This window comes from Triturus cristatus, chromosome 4_1 (genome assembly GCF_964204655.1).
Source record: "Triturus cristatus chromosome 4_1, aTriCri1.1, whole genome shotgun sequence".
Classification (NCBI taxonomy): domain Eukaryota; kingdom Metazoa; phylum Chordata; class Amphibia; order Caudata; family Salamandridae; genus Triturus; species Triturus cristatus.
The window spans coordinates 709939708-709959670 of NC_140585.1; the positions used below are offsets into that span (position 1 = coordinate 709939708).

At 44.2% G+C, this 19963-nt stretch overlaps 1 protein-coding gene across 2 annotated transcripts in view; it reads right to left on the reverse strand.

Annotated features, from left to right (window-relative positions):
* The window catches only part of ZNF277 (zinc finger protein 277), a 733870-nt gene that overhangs the window by 240838 nt on the left and 473069 nt on the right, over positions 1–19963 (reverse strand). For both annotated transcript variants that reach the window (XM_085653187.1, XM_085653186.1), the window contains one exon: positions 14420–14530. In XM_085653187.1, the coding sequence (XP_085509313.1) occupies positions 14420–14530 (111 nt within the window). The remainder of the gene's footprint in view (positions 1–14419; positions 14531–19963) is intronic.

The window sequence follows — 19963 nt, forward strand, 5'->3', positions numbered from 1 at the left end:
AATTGAGTCTCATGAACACCTGCCCATCTACAGCCACCATCCTTGCCCTTCTCTTTTGGATTTTGAGAATCAACAAAGTGATAAATTCTAAAGTTAAAACCTTGAACAGAAGCAAGGCTACAAATCTATCCCAGGAGTGAAGCAATCTTGTGGCTACGAAATCCAGCTTTGCCCTGCTCTGGGCTTTTGGTGACAAAACCAATGGCTTCAACAGAAGCTCCAAGACAACATATTTAACTTCAAGGGACCTTTGCCAGCTTAAGCTTTTTCCTTGCCCCCTGGAAGACTTTGACCCCCAAAACTTGAAAACACATCCTTTCGTTTAAACAGACACTCTCACCCTTCTTGTAGGCTTCGCGCCGAGGCACTCGTGAGTATCCGTGCGCACTACAAATTAAAATAACAGAACATAACTTACCTGTTTGGATTTGTAGTATTGTGGGTATTTGTGTTTATATCTCCAGGTAGGAGATATACGAATGTGTTAGTGAGTGTGTATATTAAATAGACATATTTTTATAACTACACTAGGTGGTTCTTCTTCGTTTAACCTACACTATATGATTAGATCTGGTCAAACAAACTGCTTAACACTCCTTCTGGACTAAGCCTGAAGGCTGCTCTCTGCAGATATCACTTAGAGAGCTTTCTATGGTTGTCTAAGACCACTAAAATCACCATAAGGGTTGTCTGGATTAGGGCACGGTGCTTCACTTAAATAAGTGTGCACCATGTACTAAGTCAGCCTCCTACAGTACGTACTAGTATCTGTATGAGTAAGTGGGCGTGTGATTGACTATATGGGTGAGTTACAATGTGTATGAGTAGCTCTATGGGTTACTGACTCAGCTTTGAAATGCTTTTGAGTCCGTTTTCAAAGAGAGAGGGATGAAACTCAACACTAGCCAGGCTAAATACATGATTTATAGTCCCTGTAGCAAAGCGACCCCTAAAATAGACATGAGAATAGGTACTGATGAGATAGAATGAGTCCTGAACTTCGACTAACTGGGAATAAAGCTGTCACATAATTGGTCTTGTAGTTCACAGCTACAGAAAAGCCAAATAACTTTGCACAAATATAGTTTGAGTATTAGTAAATTGAATAAGGTCTCTGTGTCAAGGGCAATCTCATTAGCCCTGGAATGTTTTTTATATCAAGGCTGTGGGGGCTGCTTTGTAAGGATCAGAAAAATGGGGCTACTTAAATTGTGACATCTTATTCGTAACTGAGGATAGAGTTTTTAGATTTCTCTTAGCAATTGCCCAGAACACCCCACTTTTCCCATTATATTTAGACTTGGTTCACAATCGTATCGCGCGGAAGGTTCATAGTCAATTAGTTTTATAGTGGCGTCGCCTTTGGTCAACAGATGAGTTGGCCCCTTACAGAGGTGGCCTAAGAGAACTTATCGGTTGTACAGACAGTGTTAAAGATACTTTTGTTTACTTATATTAAATTTATGTTAAATAGGATGGGAATGGAAAGATTTTGGTTACACTTCGAAGAAATGAGTATAATTTCCAGGTCAAAGAAAAGTATTTGACCCTTGTGAAGGAGGAACGGTTACAGGACTGTAAAAGTGGATACAATGTGCATAACTGTCTTGATTTTAAAATTACACCTTGGTCCGAACCATTTATGGATTATGCTTTACCACCTTTGGCTAGGAAAATGTACCTCCAATTTAGATATGGTACTCTGAATACTAGGAGCTTTTGCAAAAGATGGAGGCATCAAGCACTAAAAGCTCTGTCAAATGTCCCTCTTCATTTATGAGATCGAGACAGTGGTCTATCTAATCCTCTTTTGAAAGGAATATGCTCCTCAAAGAAAATAAGGAGTAGTTTCTTACCTATAACTCCAGTTCTGTAGTAGGGGTATCTCTGTTATAGTCATAATCTATGAAAAGTCCCGCCCATGTGCGGGGACCCCGGAGCAATCAAAATATCTCTTAAGCTGTCCTGCATTTGCAAACCTGCAAAGACACTTAAGAGACAGACAAAATAATACAGCCTAATAACAATATGGCTGCACTGGCCAGCACTTCCTCTGAAGTGAACACAAAAGCCAAAATAAAGTTTAAATGTCATTTTTATTCACATCTGACATGTTCCTTTATTGTATCACACTCCCTTCACCAAAATCCCTTTAAACAATAGAGAGGAAGGGGTGGACAGACAAGCCCTATAGGCTGTCATTATGTGTCTGCTAAAGGGATACCGTGCCTTTAAGAAACTCTCCAGAGACCCCCGGTATCCCAGGATGCACAGCCCAAGCAAGTTACTTTCAGTTCTTTTTGAAGGTGTATAACAACAGGCCTGATACTGCCAGTTTTACTCCACCGGGGAGGAGGGAGGGTCGCTTATGACTATAACAGAGATACCCCTACTACAGAACTGGAGTTACAGGTAAGAAACTACTCCTTCTGTAGTAGGGGATCTCTGTGTATAGTCATAATCTATTAATAGAATGGCAAGCCCATCCCAACCAACAAACAGCGGTGGAGTAAAAACCAAACACCAACAAACTACTGTGCAAACAAATTCCTCAGCGAATCCTGTCCAACCTGCGCATCTGCCGTAGCATCAGAATCCAGGCAGTAATGCTTTGTAAATGTATGGATCGACTTCCAGGTGGCAGCCTTACAAATGTCAGCAATCGGAACATTCCTAAGCAAAGCTGTAGTCGCTGCTTTGCCCCTAGTCGAATGCGATGTAGGCTTACCCCCTAACGTCTTATTAGCTTTCTGATAACAAAGCTGAATACAGGACACAATCCATCTGGAGATGGACTGCTTTGAGGTAGCTAGACCAGTTCTTACTGAACCATAATTCACAAACAGTTGATCAGACCTGCGGATGTCTTTTGTCTTATCTAGATAGAATTTCAACACCCTACGCACATCTAAGGAATGCAGAGACCTCTCCGCCGGAGAGGAGGGATGCTGAAAAAATGTAGGCAAAGTTATCATTTGATTTACATGGAAATCAGATATCACTTTAGGTAAAAACTTAGGATGAGTACGCATTACCACTTTAGAAGCATGGAATACAGTATTCGGCTCTTGACAACACAGAGCCTGAATCTCACTTACTCTCCTGGCCGATGTAATGGCCACAAGGAAGGCGGCCTTCCAGGACAAATGCTGCAGAGAAGCCTTATGAATAGGCTCAAAAGGCTCCCTCATTAATCTGGACAACACCACGTTCAATTCCCATGGTGGAGAAGGTCGTCTAACAGGGGGAAACACCTTACGCAAACCCTCCAAAAAATCTTTAATCACAGGGATTTGAAAAAATGAGGTTTGGGAAGGGCCCTTTCTATACGCAGTCAAAGCTGCGAGATGAACTTTAATAGACTGAAAATTAAGCCCAGATTGAGCTAACTGCAGCAGATAAGGCAAAATAACATCTTCTTTACAGGAGGTAGGGTCAATGTCCTTTGCCTTGCACCATAAGCAGAATATCTTCCACTTATAGGCGTAAGAAGTCCTCGTAGACGGTCTCTTCGCCTCTTTCAAGATCTCCATACAGTCCTGAGGTAGGTTCAAGTGTCCATACTGTACTAGCTCAGGAGCCATGCTGCCAAACTCAAGGACGAGAGATTGGGGTGAACCATCTGTCCTCCGAACTTCGTGAGAAGGTCCGGCCGACACGGCAGGCGCCGGTGTGGCAGAACAGACCGGTGAAGAAGGTCGGTGAACCACCATTGCCTCGGCCACTCCGGAGCAATCAGGATCATCCTGGCTCTGGATTGCGACAGCTTGATCAGCACCGCCGGAATCAGGGGAATGGGTGGAAAGGCGTAGAGAAAGCTGTTGGACCAGCTGATCCATAGGGCATTCCCCAGTGTCCCTGGTTGGTAGTACCTGGACGCGAAGTCGCGGCATTTGCTGTTTTCTGCCGTAGCGAACAGATCGATGTCCGGAGTGCCCCACTCTGCGAAGACATCTCTTAGCACGTCGTCGTTTAGCACCCACTCGTGATTTTCTTGAACGAGCCTGCTGAGCGCATCGGCTTGGGCATTCTGCACTCCCGGCAGATGGGTTGCCGTGATCGTGAGGTTCCTGGCCATCAGCCAATTCCAGATCGTCTGTGCCTCCCGAGACAGCGTGCGTGAACGGGAGCCCCCCTGCTTGTTGAGGTAATACATGGTAGTAGTATTGTCCGTCTGAACTAGCAGGGAGTTCGTCGTGAAGGAGGGATGGAACGCCTTCAGGGCCAAGTGTACTGCTCTGAGTTCCAAAAAGTTGATGTGGTAAGTCATCTCCGTCTGTGACCATATCCCCTGAATCTGAAGAGGGCCCGAATGCGCTCCCCAGCCCTGGAGAGACGCATCGGTCACTATGGTCTGGACCAGAATATCCTTGTGAAAAGGAGTCCCCTTGCAAACATTCTCTGAGGAGCATCACCATTTCAGAGACTGGAGAGCATGTTGGGACAGATGAATCGTGTCCTCCCAACGCCCCCTCCTCTGGTCCCATTGATCCTCCAGACACTCCTGCAGGGGCCGCATATGCAGACGTGCATTGGGGGTGAGAAAGATGCAGGAAGCCATCGACCCCAGTAAGGAGGACCCCGTCCTCACTGTAGGAGAGTGGGCTGAGAGGAGGTGCAGGGCCTTCCCACGGATCGATAGGTGTCTCTCCTCCGAAGGACACACGCTTGCGTTCACGGTATTGACTGAGGCCCCCAAGTACTGGAGACACTGCACAGGGATCGGCACTGACTTTGACATGTTGATGTGCAGCCCCAGGCGATGAAGCAAGGCAGCTGTCCTGTTGAAGTGACACTGGGCTTCCCGGAACGTGGAAGCCTTGATCAGCCAATCGTCCAGGTATGGATACACAAACACTTTGTTCTTCCGCAAGTGTGCTGCCACCACTGCCATGCACTTGGAGAACGTCCGTGGGGCAGACTTCAGACCAAACGGGAGTACTGTATACTGGTAATGTTTGTTGCCTACCAGAAACCTCAGGAACTTGCGATGCTTTGGTGCGATCGGCACATGAAAGTAAGCGTCCTGCAGATCTATGGCGCACAGCCAGTCTCCTCGATGCAACCGAGGGTAAATCTGATGCAGGGACAACATACGGAACTTTTCTCTGCGGATCCACTTGTTTGCTTGACGCAGATCTAGAATAGGCCTGAACTCGTTCTTGTCCTTTTTTCTGACGAGAAAGAACCTGGAGTAAAGGCCTTTTCCTCTTTGCCTCAAAGGAACAGTTTCTATCGCCTTCTTCCTTAACAGAACGTCCGCCTCCCCCTGGAGGTCACGCACCATGAAGGGAGAGCGCACTGGTGGAATCTGAGGAGGCGGGCTGGTGAAACGAAGACTGTATCCATTGCAAACAATATTCAGCACCCACTTGTCCTGAGTTATTGTCCTCCACTCCGCCAGGTAGAATTGAATACTTCCCCCCACCGGAGCGGGTAACGGACGAGGGGGAAGTGACCTTTCAGGGCTTCGACCCGGCCGGGCCTTTGTTCCCCGACGAGGATTGATGCTGGCCTCTGCCCCTCTGGCGCTTCTGAAAGGACTGCCTCGGGAACTGTTGTTGTTGCTGGTGCTGTTGTTGGTGACCAGACTGGCACCCTTGACCGCGTTGCTTAGAATAACGCCTGCCATAGGAACGGAATGACTTCTTCTGCTCCTTGGGTCTTTCCAACCCCACGGCCTTCAGGGTTTCTGCTTCGGCCTTCATGCGGGCCATCTCGTCATCCGCATGAGACCCGAACAACGTCGAGCCAGAGAAAGGCAAGTTAGCAATCTTTTGCTGCGCTTCAGGTTTGAGAGAGGTAAGCCTCAGCCAGGAATGTCTCCTCATGTGCACTCCATGACAGTACCCATGGGCCGCCAGCAACGATGCATCCCCCGCTGCACTGATGATCTGGTTGGACACCATCATGTCCTCGTTCAGCACCTCCTGGAAGTCCTCCCTTTGTCCCTAGGCAGGGAGGCAGCAAACTGTTGCAGAGAGTCCCAAAGCGATCGGTCATAGCGACCCAGCAGGGCAGAGGCGCTAGCAGCCTTCATAGTCGTGGCCGACGTAGAGCACATTCTCCTCCCCAAGGAGTCCATCTTGCGGCTCTCCTTATCCGGAGGAGCCGTGGAAGAGGGCGTCGTGGAGTGTCGTTTACGAGCCGCAACCACAATGACAGAGTCCGGGGGAAGGTCCGCCCTGAGGAACGCCGGGTTCGAATCAGGGGCCCTGTACTTCTTCTGCAACCGTGAGGGAGCAGACTTCACCACTGCTGGTGTCAAGAAAACCTCCATGGCTGGTTCCTCCAAACCCGGAACCAAAGGAGGGAGGGGGCGTGACAGGTGAGCCTTGTGCAATGTCTCAAATATCACCGAGGTAGTGGGAACCGGGACTGCTACGGAGATTCCCAATTTTGCCGCCCCCCTCATCAGCACATCCTGGAAAGTGGCAATATCATCCACCGGCGAGATTCGAGTAGGCGGAGTTTCCGACAGCGAGGGGGAGAGCCGTCCATTGCCAGAAGAGTCCGTATACCTCGTGCCTCTGGAACGAGATCTATACCTCCGTCGTCCATGCCTTGTGTGAGTGGACGACCTGTGTCTACTCCGTGACCTCCGGCGAGATCGAGAGCGTGACCTCGGTCTGCGTGGAGCCTTAGGAATCGCCGGTAGCCGAGGAGACGGTGGGAGCTGAGGCACCGGCGGTGGCGGAGGTGGTGTAGGCCGCTTAGGATGAGGAGGAGGAGGAGGCGGAGGAGGCGGAGGAGGCTTCTGAGGCAGCGGCTGAGGGAGAGGCTGCGGCACTCCATCACTCCTTGCATGAGAACCAGGACCAGCACTGTCCGGACTCCCGTCCACCCTTCTCTTCTTGGCGGGCCTATCCCGTGCTGAAGTAAACTAAGGGGAGCGCCGTCGTCTCCTAGATCCACGACTGGAGATCGTAATCACCGAAGACGTGTTACCAGATGTCACCGACGTCGAACTGATCCTCGACCTCGTACAGCGTCTCCTCGCCGTCCGGCGTCCCCTCGACGTCGAACGATGGCCCCTCGACGTCGAACGTCGGGTCGACGGAGAGTCTCTTGACATCGACGGTGAACGATGTCTCCTCGACGTTGATCTCCTTCGCCTCGACGTCGATCTCCTTCGCCTCGACGGCGATCTGTGCCTCGACGGCGATCCGTGCCTCGACGGCGATCCGTGCCTCGACGGCGATCCGTGCCTCGACGGTGATCCGTGCCTCGACGGCGATCCGTGCCTAGATGGCGATCTTCTTCGTCTCGACGGCAGTCGCCGGTGTCTCGGCGTCGATGTCGTCGGCGTCGATCCATCGCGGGGCTCGGTACGACGTCGATGGTGTGTCGACGTCGACCGTGGAATCCTCGACGGCGACCTGGTCCTAGGTCTCGCCGGCCCCTCTCTCGACGTCGAACGTCGAGAACGCCGCGATCCAGAGCCCTGGATCGACGGCGAACACACCGGTGCTTTACCTCTCGCCGTCGACGTCGTCGCCTTCGACGTCGAACGCGATCTACCAGCCGGTAGGTGTCGTTTCTGCTGCTTTTTCTGCCCGGAGGTCCCTCCAGTGGCTGAAGCATGGGCAGAGGAAGGGGAATGAGATCCTCCATGCCCCGAAGTCCCACCTGTCCTCTGCTTCTCCTGTCCCTGGAGGCGAATCTTCTCTCTGTCCCTCAGGGTCCTCTTGGAGAAGGTCTTGCAGATGGCACATGTAGCAGGGACATGTGAGGATGACAAGCAGAGGATACAGACATCATGTGGGTCCGTCTTGGCCTTTTTTCCTCCCACACTCAGGGCATTTATCAAATAAAGCCATGTTAAGAGTTGGCAAATTGCACCACAATGCAGGATGCAGTAGAGAAAGGCTCTAGACGTCGAATGAACACACTATTTATCCAAAAATCCAAAATGTTGTCCAAATATACACCCAAAAGGGTAGAGCTCAAGCTCCAGGGTCCTGCTAGCAGGAGCCGGAAAAAAGAACTGAAAGTAACTTGCTTAGGCTGTGCATCCTGGGATACCGGGGGTCTCTGGAGAGTTTCTTAAAGGCACGGTATCCCTTTAGCAGACACATAATGACAGCCTATAGGGCTTGTCTGTCCACCCCTTCCTCTCTATTGTTTAAAGGGATTTTGGTGAAGGGAGTGTGATACAATAAAGGAACATGTCAGATGTGAATAAAAATGACATTTAAACTTTATTTTGGCTTTTGTGTTCACTTCAGAGGAAGTGCTGGCCAGTGCAGCCATATTGTTATTAGGCTGTATTATTTTATCTGTCTCTTAAGTGTCTTTGCAGGTTTGCAAATGCAGGACAGTTCAAGAGATATTTTGATTGCTCCGGGGTCCCCGCACATTGGCGGGACTATTCATAGATTATGACTATACACAGAGATCCCCTGCTACAGAATGGGTAATTCCACCACGTACGTGCTTTGGTTGTACACGGTATAAAGATGCACTAAGAATACTTAGAACGGACACTAGTACTTTAGTTGTATATGGTATGTCGAACTATTTGTGATCTGTGTGGCTGCTTAGTTCAAAGTTTTTAACGGAAAGTCAGCATTGGTGAATTTTTCTTTTAAGCACCTGTTATGACTTTTTATTCTTTTGGGTTTTTTTTAAAACTGAATGATTTGCATATTTTGAATCATGATACATGCATCTTTTACAGTATACTATGGATAAATCGTTGTATGTTGTACAGTGTTTTTAAGGTAAGAATGTTTCTAAATTAACTATATTAATGACTAAATATGTTTTTTGATATATCAACCAGAATAGTTATTGGTTTTGACATTTAAAGAGTCATTCAAGTTAATGTTGTAGTGTTGTGCCTCGTTTCCTCTACGTGCTACAGATTACGCTGTGCCCCATACCCAGCCGAATATTCAAGGCCCTGGACTCCCTGTTGATAGACTTTTACTGGGTCGGACGACCTAGTAGAGTTGCACTTGCTACGTTAAACCATATGTATGATTGGGTGGACTAGAGGCACCCAGAATGGAACTACATTATTATGCCGCTCAATTGCAGCAAGCTGTTAAGTGGTTTACTGAGGGGGACAACTGGGAGAAATGGCTACTCTGTGATAGTGTACCAGTCACTGAACTACCAGCTCTACTCATGGAGGGTGCTGGTGCCTCTGAAGCCGCACCGTCTGTGGTTAGGAAGACAGCGTGTGTGTGGCAGCTATTTGTGAAGCGAATCCTCAGGCATGCTCCATTTCACAGGGAATTAACAGTGCGGGAGTTGGCGCCAATCCAGAAAGTAATGGCCAACATGTCACTTAGGGCATGGCAGAAGGGGGGATGCGAATCCCTCGCGGACCCGTAAGAAGATGAGTGCTTCATTACGTTTGAACAGGCTTGCAGGGACTTTGGGTTGGGGCAAGGACAATACTTACAACATGCTGCCCTCGTTAACATATTTAAAGAGATATGGCCCACGTATCTCCCGATACCACAACTTACACAAACATTAAATATTATAATTATGTGTGGGGCAGGCAAGCGTATTATATCTCTGCTGTACAGGGCAATGACGGCAAACGCCGGGGCTCCCCCTCCTGTCGCATATACGGCTTGGAATGCAGATCTGGTAGAGCCATTGGAAGAAAAGGTTTGGAAGGTGGTAGGTGTGCTCACACACACAATTTCCTGCAATGCCCGGTTTCGCTTAATACATTATAACTACGTTCACCGAATATACATGACCCTGGCAAGAAGTCATCGCATGGCTCCTAGTAGGCCCAATTTATGTCCCAGGTGTCATAAAACAGGGGCTAATTTCTTGCACTTGGCTTGGGAGTGCCCTGCGGTCAATGGTTTTTGCCTGAGGTAGTGGAGTTAATAAGGGGCCAGGTGAATAGTAGAGTTCAATTAACACCAAAACATTGCCTCCTACGGCTGAAAAGGAAATGAAAAAAAGTAACTAAAATAGGGTATAGATTAAAGCAACTATTGCTGGTTCTGGCAAGGCGCAGAATTGCAATAGTATGGATAGGGACGCGCCCTCTGGAGTTTTCGGCATGAATATGGGATGTGCGTGAGTGGGCATTAGCTGAGGAGGTACACATAAAGAAGTGCTGCAGGGATGAAAAGCTAGAGGACAACTTAAGGCTTTGGAGGGAGCTAGGTCATGATTTACTGGCCTGGAACTCCCAAACGGGCACACAGAGCACCACTTTAGGGGATAACTCTGTGTGCACTGATGGGGAGGATGAGGAGGGGGACGGGGGGGGGGGGGGGAGTAATGTCTTAAATGCTCAGCTCTTGACCCAGAATATGGAGGTGGGGGGAAGGTGGAGGGCTTGATGTCTTGCATCATTGTCATTGTATTACATGTCTGTGTATTGCCTTTGCTCGCCACTGTGTGCACACCCATGGTTTGTGTTCTTGAAAACCTTAAATAAAGTTTCAACAACCAAAAATGTTGTAGTGTTGTTCTTCTACTCTAATATTCTTAGGAATACAATATCCTGTTCTGGCCATTTTATTATCTTTTTCATAAGACCAGTCACTTATTTTGTTATTTGTGAGAAATGTATGATCTACTTGAACATCAGAACAACTTTCAGTTGTGCCCCGAAAAATACTTAGTGTCAGAACAGACTCAAAAAACATCCCCTAACTGTTTCATTAAGCAGAAACAGTTCTATATATCTTTCAATTTTCTTAATTCACTTAAGTGAAAAATTAAAGATACTTTTAATGCTTATACTCAAGTCACCACTTAATTTTACTTACTAATTTAACATTTGGATTACCTAAGTGAGGGACTTCTTCATAAAGATATGGGCATAAGGTTTTGCCAATCTTATCCATTTTTTTTCAGCTTGCACAAAAGCCTACTTGGATGTTTTTTTCAGCATATATGATGAACCAAAAACTTCAATTTCAGGGGTCCATGGGATACAATTTATAGAATAAAATATATTACATTTTTTAGGTCGAGCCTAGCGGCAGCACTGCTCGCTCTGCGAGGCATGCTGTAATAGAGTATGCAGTGGAAGCCCCACCCACTCTCCGTCCATATTTGTCATTGGCTTGTGTCATTGTACTTCTTAAATGCTGGCTTCTGATTCGTAAAAAAGGCTTGTTCGTTCCTCCTTGGTACCGCCTTGTCTGTATATGTTACCGCCCATAACGACTGGAGCTTTTACTTGGCTTGTTACATGGTCTGCATTATAAGTGGGTGAGCACTATTGCAGAATAATGTGCTTTACCCACAGGTCAATTCTTAATATATAATTCCATCTTACGATCGATCGCTCACTGCAGCATGGGGTGACATTAACACCAAACCTGAGACACACCTCCTTTTGCAATATTTACATGTTATGGGTAATGGGTCCCATATCGTTAACTGGCTGGCAGAAACACTACTTACACACACCACGAAACCTATGACATCTCTCCGCTCTAAATGGGAAGTAGACAGAGGCAACCCAAGGACAGACCGCAAATGGGAAATGATATTAGCCACCCCCACGTATATACCACGGAATTCCAGATTCAGGCTTGTGACAGACATATATTGTACGTAGAGCATATCTTTCCCCAGATAAAATAAATACATACTTTCATATGACTACATCGGCATGCCCCCGCTGTCTACAGGAGAATTCAGACTTTCTTGACATGCTATGGTCCTGTACCTCCTTGCACACATATTGGAAGGAGGTTAGCGCGGTGTTCGCAAACTGCACTGAAAGAGCATTACCACAAACAGGACAGGTGTGCGTGTTGGGTCCTTAAAACAGACCAAAAAAGCATAGGGTTACATCTGGGTTTATTGAAATGGGCTACATTGTAGCTAAAAGGCTAATCACTAAAAGATGGAAACATGTCGACCCTCCCGCAGTAGCCAGCTGGAGTAACTCACTCTTAGTATGGGCACATGCGGAAAGTACGTAATTACATGGAGAGGAAATAGCTGGACTGCGTAAACACCCTATCGCTCAGCTATGGGACGCCATACTTGTAGACTTGACACGGACAGATGGAGAAGAGGGTAACAGCCCTTCACAAGAGAACAGAAGACGAGGCATAGCTGCATGGATCCCAGGCGCATAACTTCCCTAGTTTGAATGAAAATGAGATCTGAAGAGATGGGGGCGGTCACGCCTAGGACATACATGAGTTAGGGAAGACATAACCACTAATTCCTTCAATCACCAAGAGGACAGGTCGATACATCCAATACAGGGCGACTGTGATGGTGACTCATTTCCCATACATATTCTGACCAGGGCATGACTTTATGATGATAGTTTTCTTTGTTTCTTTCTATGTTCGATTGCAATAGTATGAATTGTATCTGATTTGCCTCAATTTGTCACTGAACTGGATAACCAGGTACAGTCATTGATGTGTACAGCTGAGAACGGATGAATACTCTTCTTATATCTGTCTGGACAATAAAGGATGGTACTTTTGACAGCTGATACATACGTAATCTAACAAGAATGCAATCCGTGGTCAGTTACCTGCTGTATAGCCTTGATGTTTATCACAGGTTGCGAATGCTCCGACAATACCTGCTATACCCTTTATTGTATTTGTAAAGGCTATCTGTTCCCTATCTCACCCAAACTCTCTCCCCTACCTGTTTCAACCCCTCCTTCCCTCTTCCCTTCCCCACTTCCTTCTTCAATTGTAACCTATGTGTTTGACAAAATGCAAATAAAGATAGTGAATGAGCACTATTTTATTTATTGACACTGGAGACAATGGCGGGCGTTTTTTTGGGGGGTATTTGCATGCTGAGCGCTCAGTTTTTTAGTTTTTTATTTTCATACTGAGCGCGGAACCCGCTTCAGGGACACCGAGCTCTGTTTCCTTTTTTTTTTTTACTTTAATACTGAGCGCAGTGTCCCAAAAGCGGTCGCCACGCTCTCTCTTTTCTTTTTAAACTTTCATAATAAGTGCAGCGCCCGCTTCAGGGACACCATGCTGAACCAGGAGCAGCTTCGGCTTCTTCGCTGCCCACTCCCTTGCCTCAGCCAGGCCATGCTCGCCTCCTCTTTTGGCACCCTCCCTCGCATGAGGGAGCTGGGTTTAGGGGCAATCTGAGAGAGTGAAATCAAACATTTGCAATGCAATAGGCCTTGCATTTATGCAAGTTTGAGCTATTGGCATTGTAAATGAAAAGATCTTATGTTTTGGTTTTTAAAGCATTAATAAAAGGCATTGTCATTTACAATGCCAATAGCTTAAACTCGCGTAAATGCAAGGCCTATTGAATTACAAATGCTTGTTCTATGATGACACCCGGATGAGGAACATGTGATGTTCGTTTCAGTGGACAGTACTGAAAATCAGGGGATAAACTGCATTTTCCTGAAGGATTTTTACATTTTAGCCGTAACAGAGTTCACCAACATTTGTTGTATAAGTTAATATAAGATGCATTTTCAAATGCATGATTTATCTTACAAAACAAAAACAAAAAGTAGACCTAAGGTTGGATGGGAAGAAAAAAGCCCTGGTTCACAAACCTTTGAAGGCATAAGCCTGATTAACACTTGTAAAAAAAATGTTTATAAAAATTGTTACCTAATGTAGGCAGGTGTCGTTTACGCGATTCACAAACCGTGAAACGTGTAAATATGTCATATGAAGAATGTATGCACTCATGGTACATTATGAATGCCTAGACAGCTGGTACCAGTAGGAAGTCTCTGAAATCCAACACAAATGAGATGAACACTCAGAGTTTTAATTAGCTAGAATTCACGAATATTTTAAATTTAATTCCAACCCTTATTTTCACATTTAACTTACACCTAAAAGTAAGCTGCAGTAACCCCTAGGCAAGTGTATCATACTTCTTACAATTCATTGGTGCAGATAGCAATGGAAAGGTAACAAACATTGAAAAATATGTCAATCAATATGAAAAAGTTAAATTTGACTGATTTCCTTTTGCAGGTGTAACATATAACCAGTACATAGATTCACACACGTATAAGAAAACAGAAATAAGTCAGCCTTCTTTGTGGATTCTGAGTTCTTACACAGAAAATTTATAACATTCTCAAATGGCACCATCGGAAAATATTGTTAAATTAGCTCAACTTTGGTAATCACAATCTTGCATCTAACAGGTGTCTCGTAATTTGTGTATATTTATTTAACCAGGGTTATGGTGCTTTGGTTGCTTCAATAAAACAAAAACAAGCATTTTTGTTGTAGTTTAATTTTGAATACAAATACTAAACCTAATTAGTCTTCAAAATAAGTTTTTGTTCTTCCATTTAAGCTGCGCTGTGAACTCACCCTTGTTAAATAAAAGATACTAAAAAGCCCAAATTGTTTCACTTTATTGCACCAAACGAACATTGCTAGCAGTTTAAAAGGTTAGGATCTCAAATACAAATGTTCTTTAAACATTAAAATTGATATCATACCTGTCCAGTTTTTTCTGTAAGACATCCAAAAATTCATTACAATACACAATGTTATCGGGCAACCCAACATTGAAAGCATGGTCTTTGTTCATGTGGTTGTAAAGAAGCAATCTGTGAAAAAAAACATAAAAGCACATGCTTTAGTAACACGACAAATACGTTAAAAAGAAAAATTCATTGTGGCACCTTCAAACACTATCAAGAATAAGAAAACAAGCATTGGAAAAGCCAACTCGTCTGGCACTGGCAGATTACCTTTTGGCTGGTCCAATGCCCATTTTATTTGTAAATGGTTTTGTATGATGGAACATATTGTATGAAAACAATCTATATATGTTGTCCTAACGACAATGTATATGTATGTATATATATATATGTATATATATATATGTATATATATATATATATATATATATATATATTACCTACTGGCGGTCGCCAGTAGGTAGTTATAGTTAGGACCCCTTTTCCATAGGAAATCCGCAACATTCTATTTTGAATAACTTTGGCGCCGGTCGACGAATCCTCGCGAATTTCTCAAAATAGGTGGGGCGCTACGCTCCGCTCCTACCCTGAAAGTCTCGGGAGGATTCGTCAAGCGGGGGCTGAGATAAAAGGGGGGTCCCAAAACGCGTTTTTCCCATGCATTTTTCCATAGGACCTTTAGACAGGGCTACAGCCCGAACGGCTGAACAGAATTACTTGAAATTTGGCAGAGAGGTAGTCCTCAGGTCAAGGAAGTGCCTTTTGTAGGTTTGGTGTAAATCTGTTCAGTAGATTCTGAGAAAATAGCCTTTAAATCAATATATATATCTGAGCCAGTCGTGTGAAAAACCACAATATTTTTAACAAAAATAATCAAAGAAAAAATTATCCACACTCTCTCCACCCCGTGTGCAAATGGTGCCCGAAGGGCACCATTTGTGCATGGCTTATAAGCACCGTAAGCACAGTAAGCACCGCGTGCTTACTGTGCGCGCACGGTGCGCTTAGCGCACCGTGCGCGCACGGAACGAACTGCGTTAAGTGGGCGCGCACGCCACGAATGGCGTAAAGTAACTTAGCATTTAAAAAACCGTACAAATTCACTGAAAAAACCATAGGTTTCACACACGTTATAGTTAGGAATTAGCATTTAAAAAACCTTGCAAATTCACTGAAAAAACCATAGGTTTCACACATGTTATAGTTAGCGGAAATTTTACTGATAAAAAACCAGTGAAATTCCCCCGTTATAGTTAGTGCAGGCAACTATAACTCACGCGACCGCAATCTTCTGCTGATGACATATGTGTCTTTATGAAAAAAAAATATTTGTAATATATGTATAGCTAAAAATGTATGGAAGAAGACATGGGCAAATAAGTGTCTAAATACAGTATTAGCATCAGCAGAGGATTGCGGTCGCGTGAGTTATAGTTGCCTGCACTAACTATAACGGGGGAATTTCACTGGTTTTTTATCAGTAAAATTTCCGCTAACTATAACATGTGTGAAACCTATGGTTTTTTCAGTGAATATATATATATATATTACCCATCTATAAGCTAGTCACTAAGTCTTTAGAGATCAGATAATATACTGTATAAACTTTAACAAAGGTTCAAACATATGCTGCTATTTTCCTGTTTTTTATATGTAAATATTATTGAAGTTTAGTCAAGTTTTTATACACTTCTTTGCACATAGGGTTTTCTCTTTTTAATAAAATAATGTACTGTATATTTATTAACAAAGGTTGTCACGGATGTGACCTCTAGTTACAAATATGCATTTCTTGCACTTTTGCACAGTCACTTTATTTCAGCAAGGGTCTTAATTGAAGTAACCCAATGGGGCGGCATAATGCAAGATTAACTTGTCTTTTCGATGTTTTGAAAACAAAGTAAGAATGACAAAATCTCTCTGTCTTTCGAACAGGAGGGTTCTCAACTAATATCATGGTGACATTTGGATGCATTATGCAAGTCATGTGAAAAATCAATTGATTTTATATACACCATTGTTTTTTATAATGAGTCATTGCTTATTTATATAAATACCTTCTCTGTTTAATTATGCAGTTGACACAAGCATTAGTTCGTTATCACAATGTATTCAAACAGTGATTGGAATTATTTGTAATTCAGTCTGGTGAAGACAGACTATTAGTGGACAAGTTAACTGTATGTCTATTTCTATGCCTGACCACTTGCGGACCATGTGACTCACTTGGGCAGATATAATAGGATAAACTCGCTGTGTTGCGCATCATGTGACCAAGGCCTGTGACGGGCTGAAACGCGTAATGGCGGCGTTGGTGCTTGTTATATTTAAATAAATTATTGGAATTTGCACCGCACTTTGGGTCTGCTTCCGTTCTTTGAGGACAATCCTGTAATTTTGAAACAGAGTTATGGCTATATATATATATATATATATATATATATACACACACATTACCTACTGGCGGTCGCCAGTAGGTAGTTATAGTTAGGACCCTGTTTCCATAGGAAATCCGCAACATTCTATTTTGAATAACTTTGGCGCCGGTCGACGAATCCTCGCGAATTTCTCAAAATAGGTGGAGCGCTACGCTCCGCTCCTACCCTGAAAGTCTCGGGGGGATTCGTCAAGCGGGGGCTGAGATAAAAGGGGGGTCCCAAAACGCGTTTTTCCCATGCATTTTTCCATAGGACCTTTAGACAGGGCTACAGCCTGAACGGTTGAACAGAATTACTAGAAATTTGGCAGAGAGGTAGTCCTCAGGTCAAGGAAGTGCCTTTTGTAGGTTTGGTGTAAATCTATTCAGTAGATTCTGAGAAAATAGCCTTTAAATCAATATATATATCTGAGCCAGCTTACGGTACGCTTACCGTAAGCTTACCGTACGCGTACGGTGGCGTGCGCGAGCGCGATTCTGATTGGCTGTTACATCTAAGTAAACATTCGAATCGGTCGAAACCAGGAAGCGGCGGCCGCCATTTTCTCTCTCGCACTCTGAGGGGGGGGGGGCTGTAAACAAAGGCAAAAAACATATAAAGGGGCTGTTTAGACAGCGCCCATGCACATAGCCATGTTAGTTGAGTCCTCAAAGATCCCCCAAGGCCAAAAACTGTAAATTTTTATTTTTTGAAAATTTCGCCGATTACGCTTACCGTACGCGTACGGTGCGCTTACGCTAAAAATTTTAATTAAAAAAAAAAAAAACACTCTCTGTGCATGGCATATTATTGTCATCACTTACAAATTAAATTTAACAGATTACCTATCACAAGGAAGCGCATAATATGTCCTCCATGTGCGCACGGTGCGCAACGTGGGCACGCGGTGCGCGTAGCGCACCGCGTGCCCACCGTGCGTGCACGGCACTAACTGCGTAAAGTGCTCACTGTGCGCGCACGGTGCGCATAGCGCACCGTGCGCGCACAGAACGAACTGCGTTAAGTGGGCGCGCACGCCACGAATGGCGTAAAGTAACTTAGCATTTAAAAAACCGTACAAATTCACTGAAAAAACCATAGGTTTCACACATGTTATAGTTAGCGGAAATTTTACTGATAAAAAACCAATGAAATTCCCCCGTTATAGTTAGTGCAGGCAACTATAACTCACGCGACCGCAATCTTCTGCTGATGACATATGTGTCTTTATGAAAAAAAAATATTTGTAATATATGTATAGCTAAAAATGTATGGAAGAAGACATGGGCAAATAAGTGTCTAAATACAGTATTAGCATCAGCAGAGGATTGCGGTCGCGTGAGTTATAGTTGCCTGCACTAACTATAACGGGGGAATTTCATTGGTTTTTTATCAGTAAAATTTCCGCTAACTATAACATGTGTGAAACCTATGGTTTTTTCAGTGAATATAGATATACACACACACACACATACTCACACACGTTCTCTCTCTCTTTCGAATCGACACTGGAAGACTTCATCCAAAGCCTGAACGAGAACAACTATAATTTATCCTTCACATCCAACTGGAGCAAAAATCAAGTAACCTACTTGGATGTATAGGTTTTTATATGTAAACAAAAGATCTGCACCAGAATCCATCGGAAACCCACATCAACAAACAGCATCCTCCATGCCAACAGTGGACACCCACAACATCTAAAATGGAGCATTCCGTATGGCGAGATGCTCCGCATCAAGAGGAATTGCTCGGAGACCTGTGACATAGAGAGAAACCTGGAAGATGCAAGTGCTAGATTCCTGGCAAGAGAATATGCCCTGAAGGTCATAAATGACTCAAAGACCAAAACTATGGATAAATCCAGAAAAGAACTACTGAAAGAACGAGATCATACTGACAATGACGAAACAATTCGGATCATTATGGATTTTAACGTTGAAAATAAGTGCCTAAGGAAAATCATCAGAAAGAATTGGAACATTTTATTGCTTGATGACTCACTAAAGAAAAATTTACCACCAACTCCTAAAATAACCTATAGGAAGACCTCATCATTAGGTGACATTTTGACACAAAGCCATCTAAAAACACCAAAGAAGGACAGAGTAACATGGTTAACCACACCTGGTTTTTGGAAATGCTCCAAATGCAACGCATGTGAACATGGAAATAACACACTGTCATACACATTGGCCAATGGCAAAAAGGAATGGATCACTGCACATATCACGTGTGAAACAAAATACGTGGTATATGTTCTAGAGTGCCCGTGTAAACAACTTTATGTTGGAAGTACCATCAATAAATTAAAACTGCACATTCTACAGCATTTGCGAGCAATTAAAAACCGAGATCTGGCGTACCCTATGGCCAAACATTTTTCCGAAAAACATCAAGGGAACTCACTAGGGCTACGCTATTTCGGAGCTAAAATGATGCAACCTAATGAGAGAGGTGGTGATATAACTCTGGAATTAAGAAGGGCTGAGTCCAGATTCATTTTAGCACTAGGAACAGAAAAGCCCTTTGGCCATAACCTGGATGCGGAATTACATGTTCATTTATAATAACCCTGACCCTTGGCTTTCAGTGGAGAAATTCAGGGGAACAAAAGGATGAGTTTTTACAAAATCATGACTATTAAAGTGAGACTGAAACCAACTGAAATACCAAGAAATGAACTGTGGTCTACCCCGAGAAAATAAAACAGTTTTCAAGGCAAAGACAATAACATTGATGGTAGATTTGAAATTGCAAATTTGCACAATGTATCAGGACTATATGTGAACTTCTGCTACTTGCAGCATCAAATGACATATCCCATAGGATTGAAACCGCTTGTTTGCACAATATCTTTGTATTAGACGATGGCTATGGCACTTTGTATTTACGAGTCTAAAAAATTGCAACTTTGCACAATATACTTGCATATTTGCACCTTACTAAAATGCACTGTGTAATACCTACGGCAGCTTGGATCTCATGAGCCTAAATAATTGCAAATGTGCACGATACACTTGCACCTTATTAAAATGCACTGTGTAATAGTTACGGCAGCTTGGATCTCATAAGCCTAAATAATTGCAAATTTGCACGATACACCTGCACTTTATTAAATACCTTAGCAGGTTGCTGACCC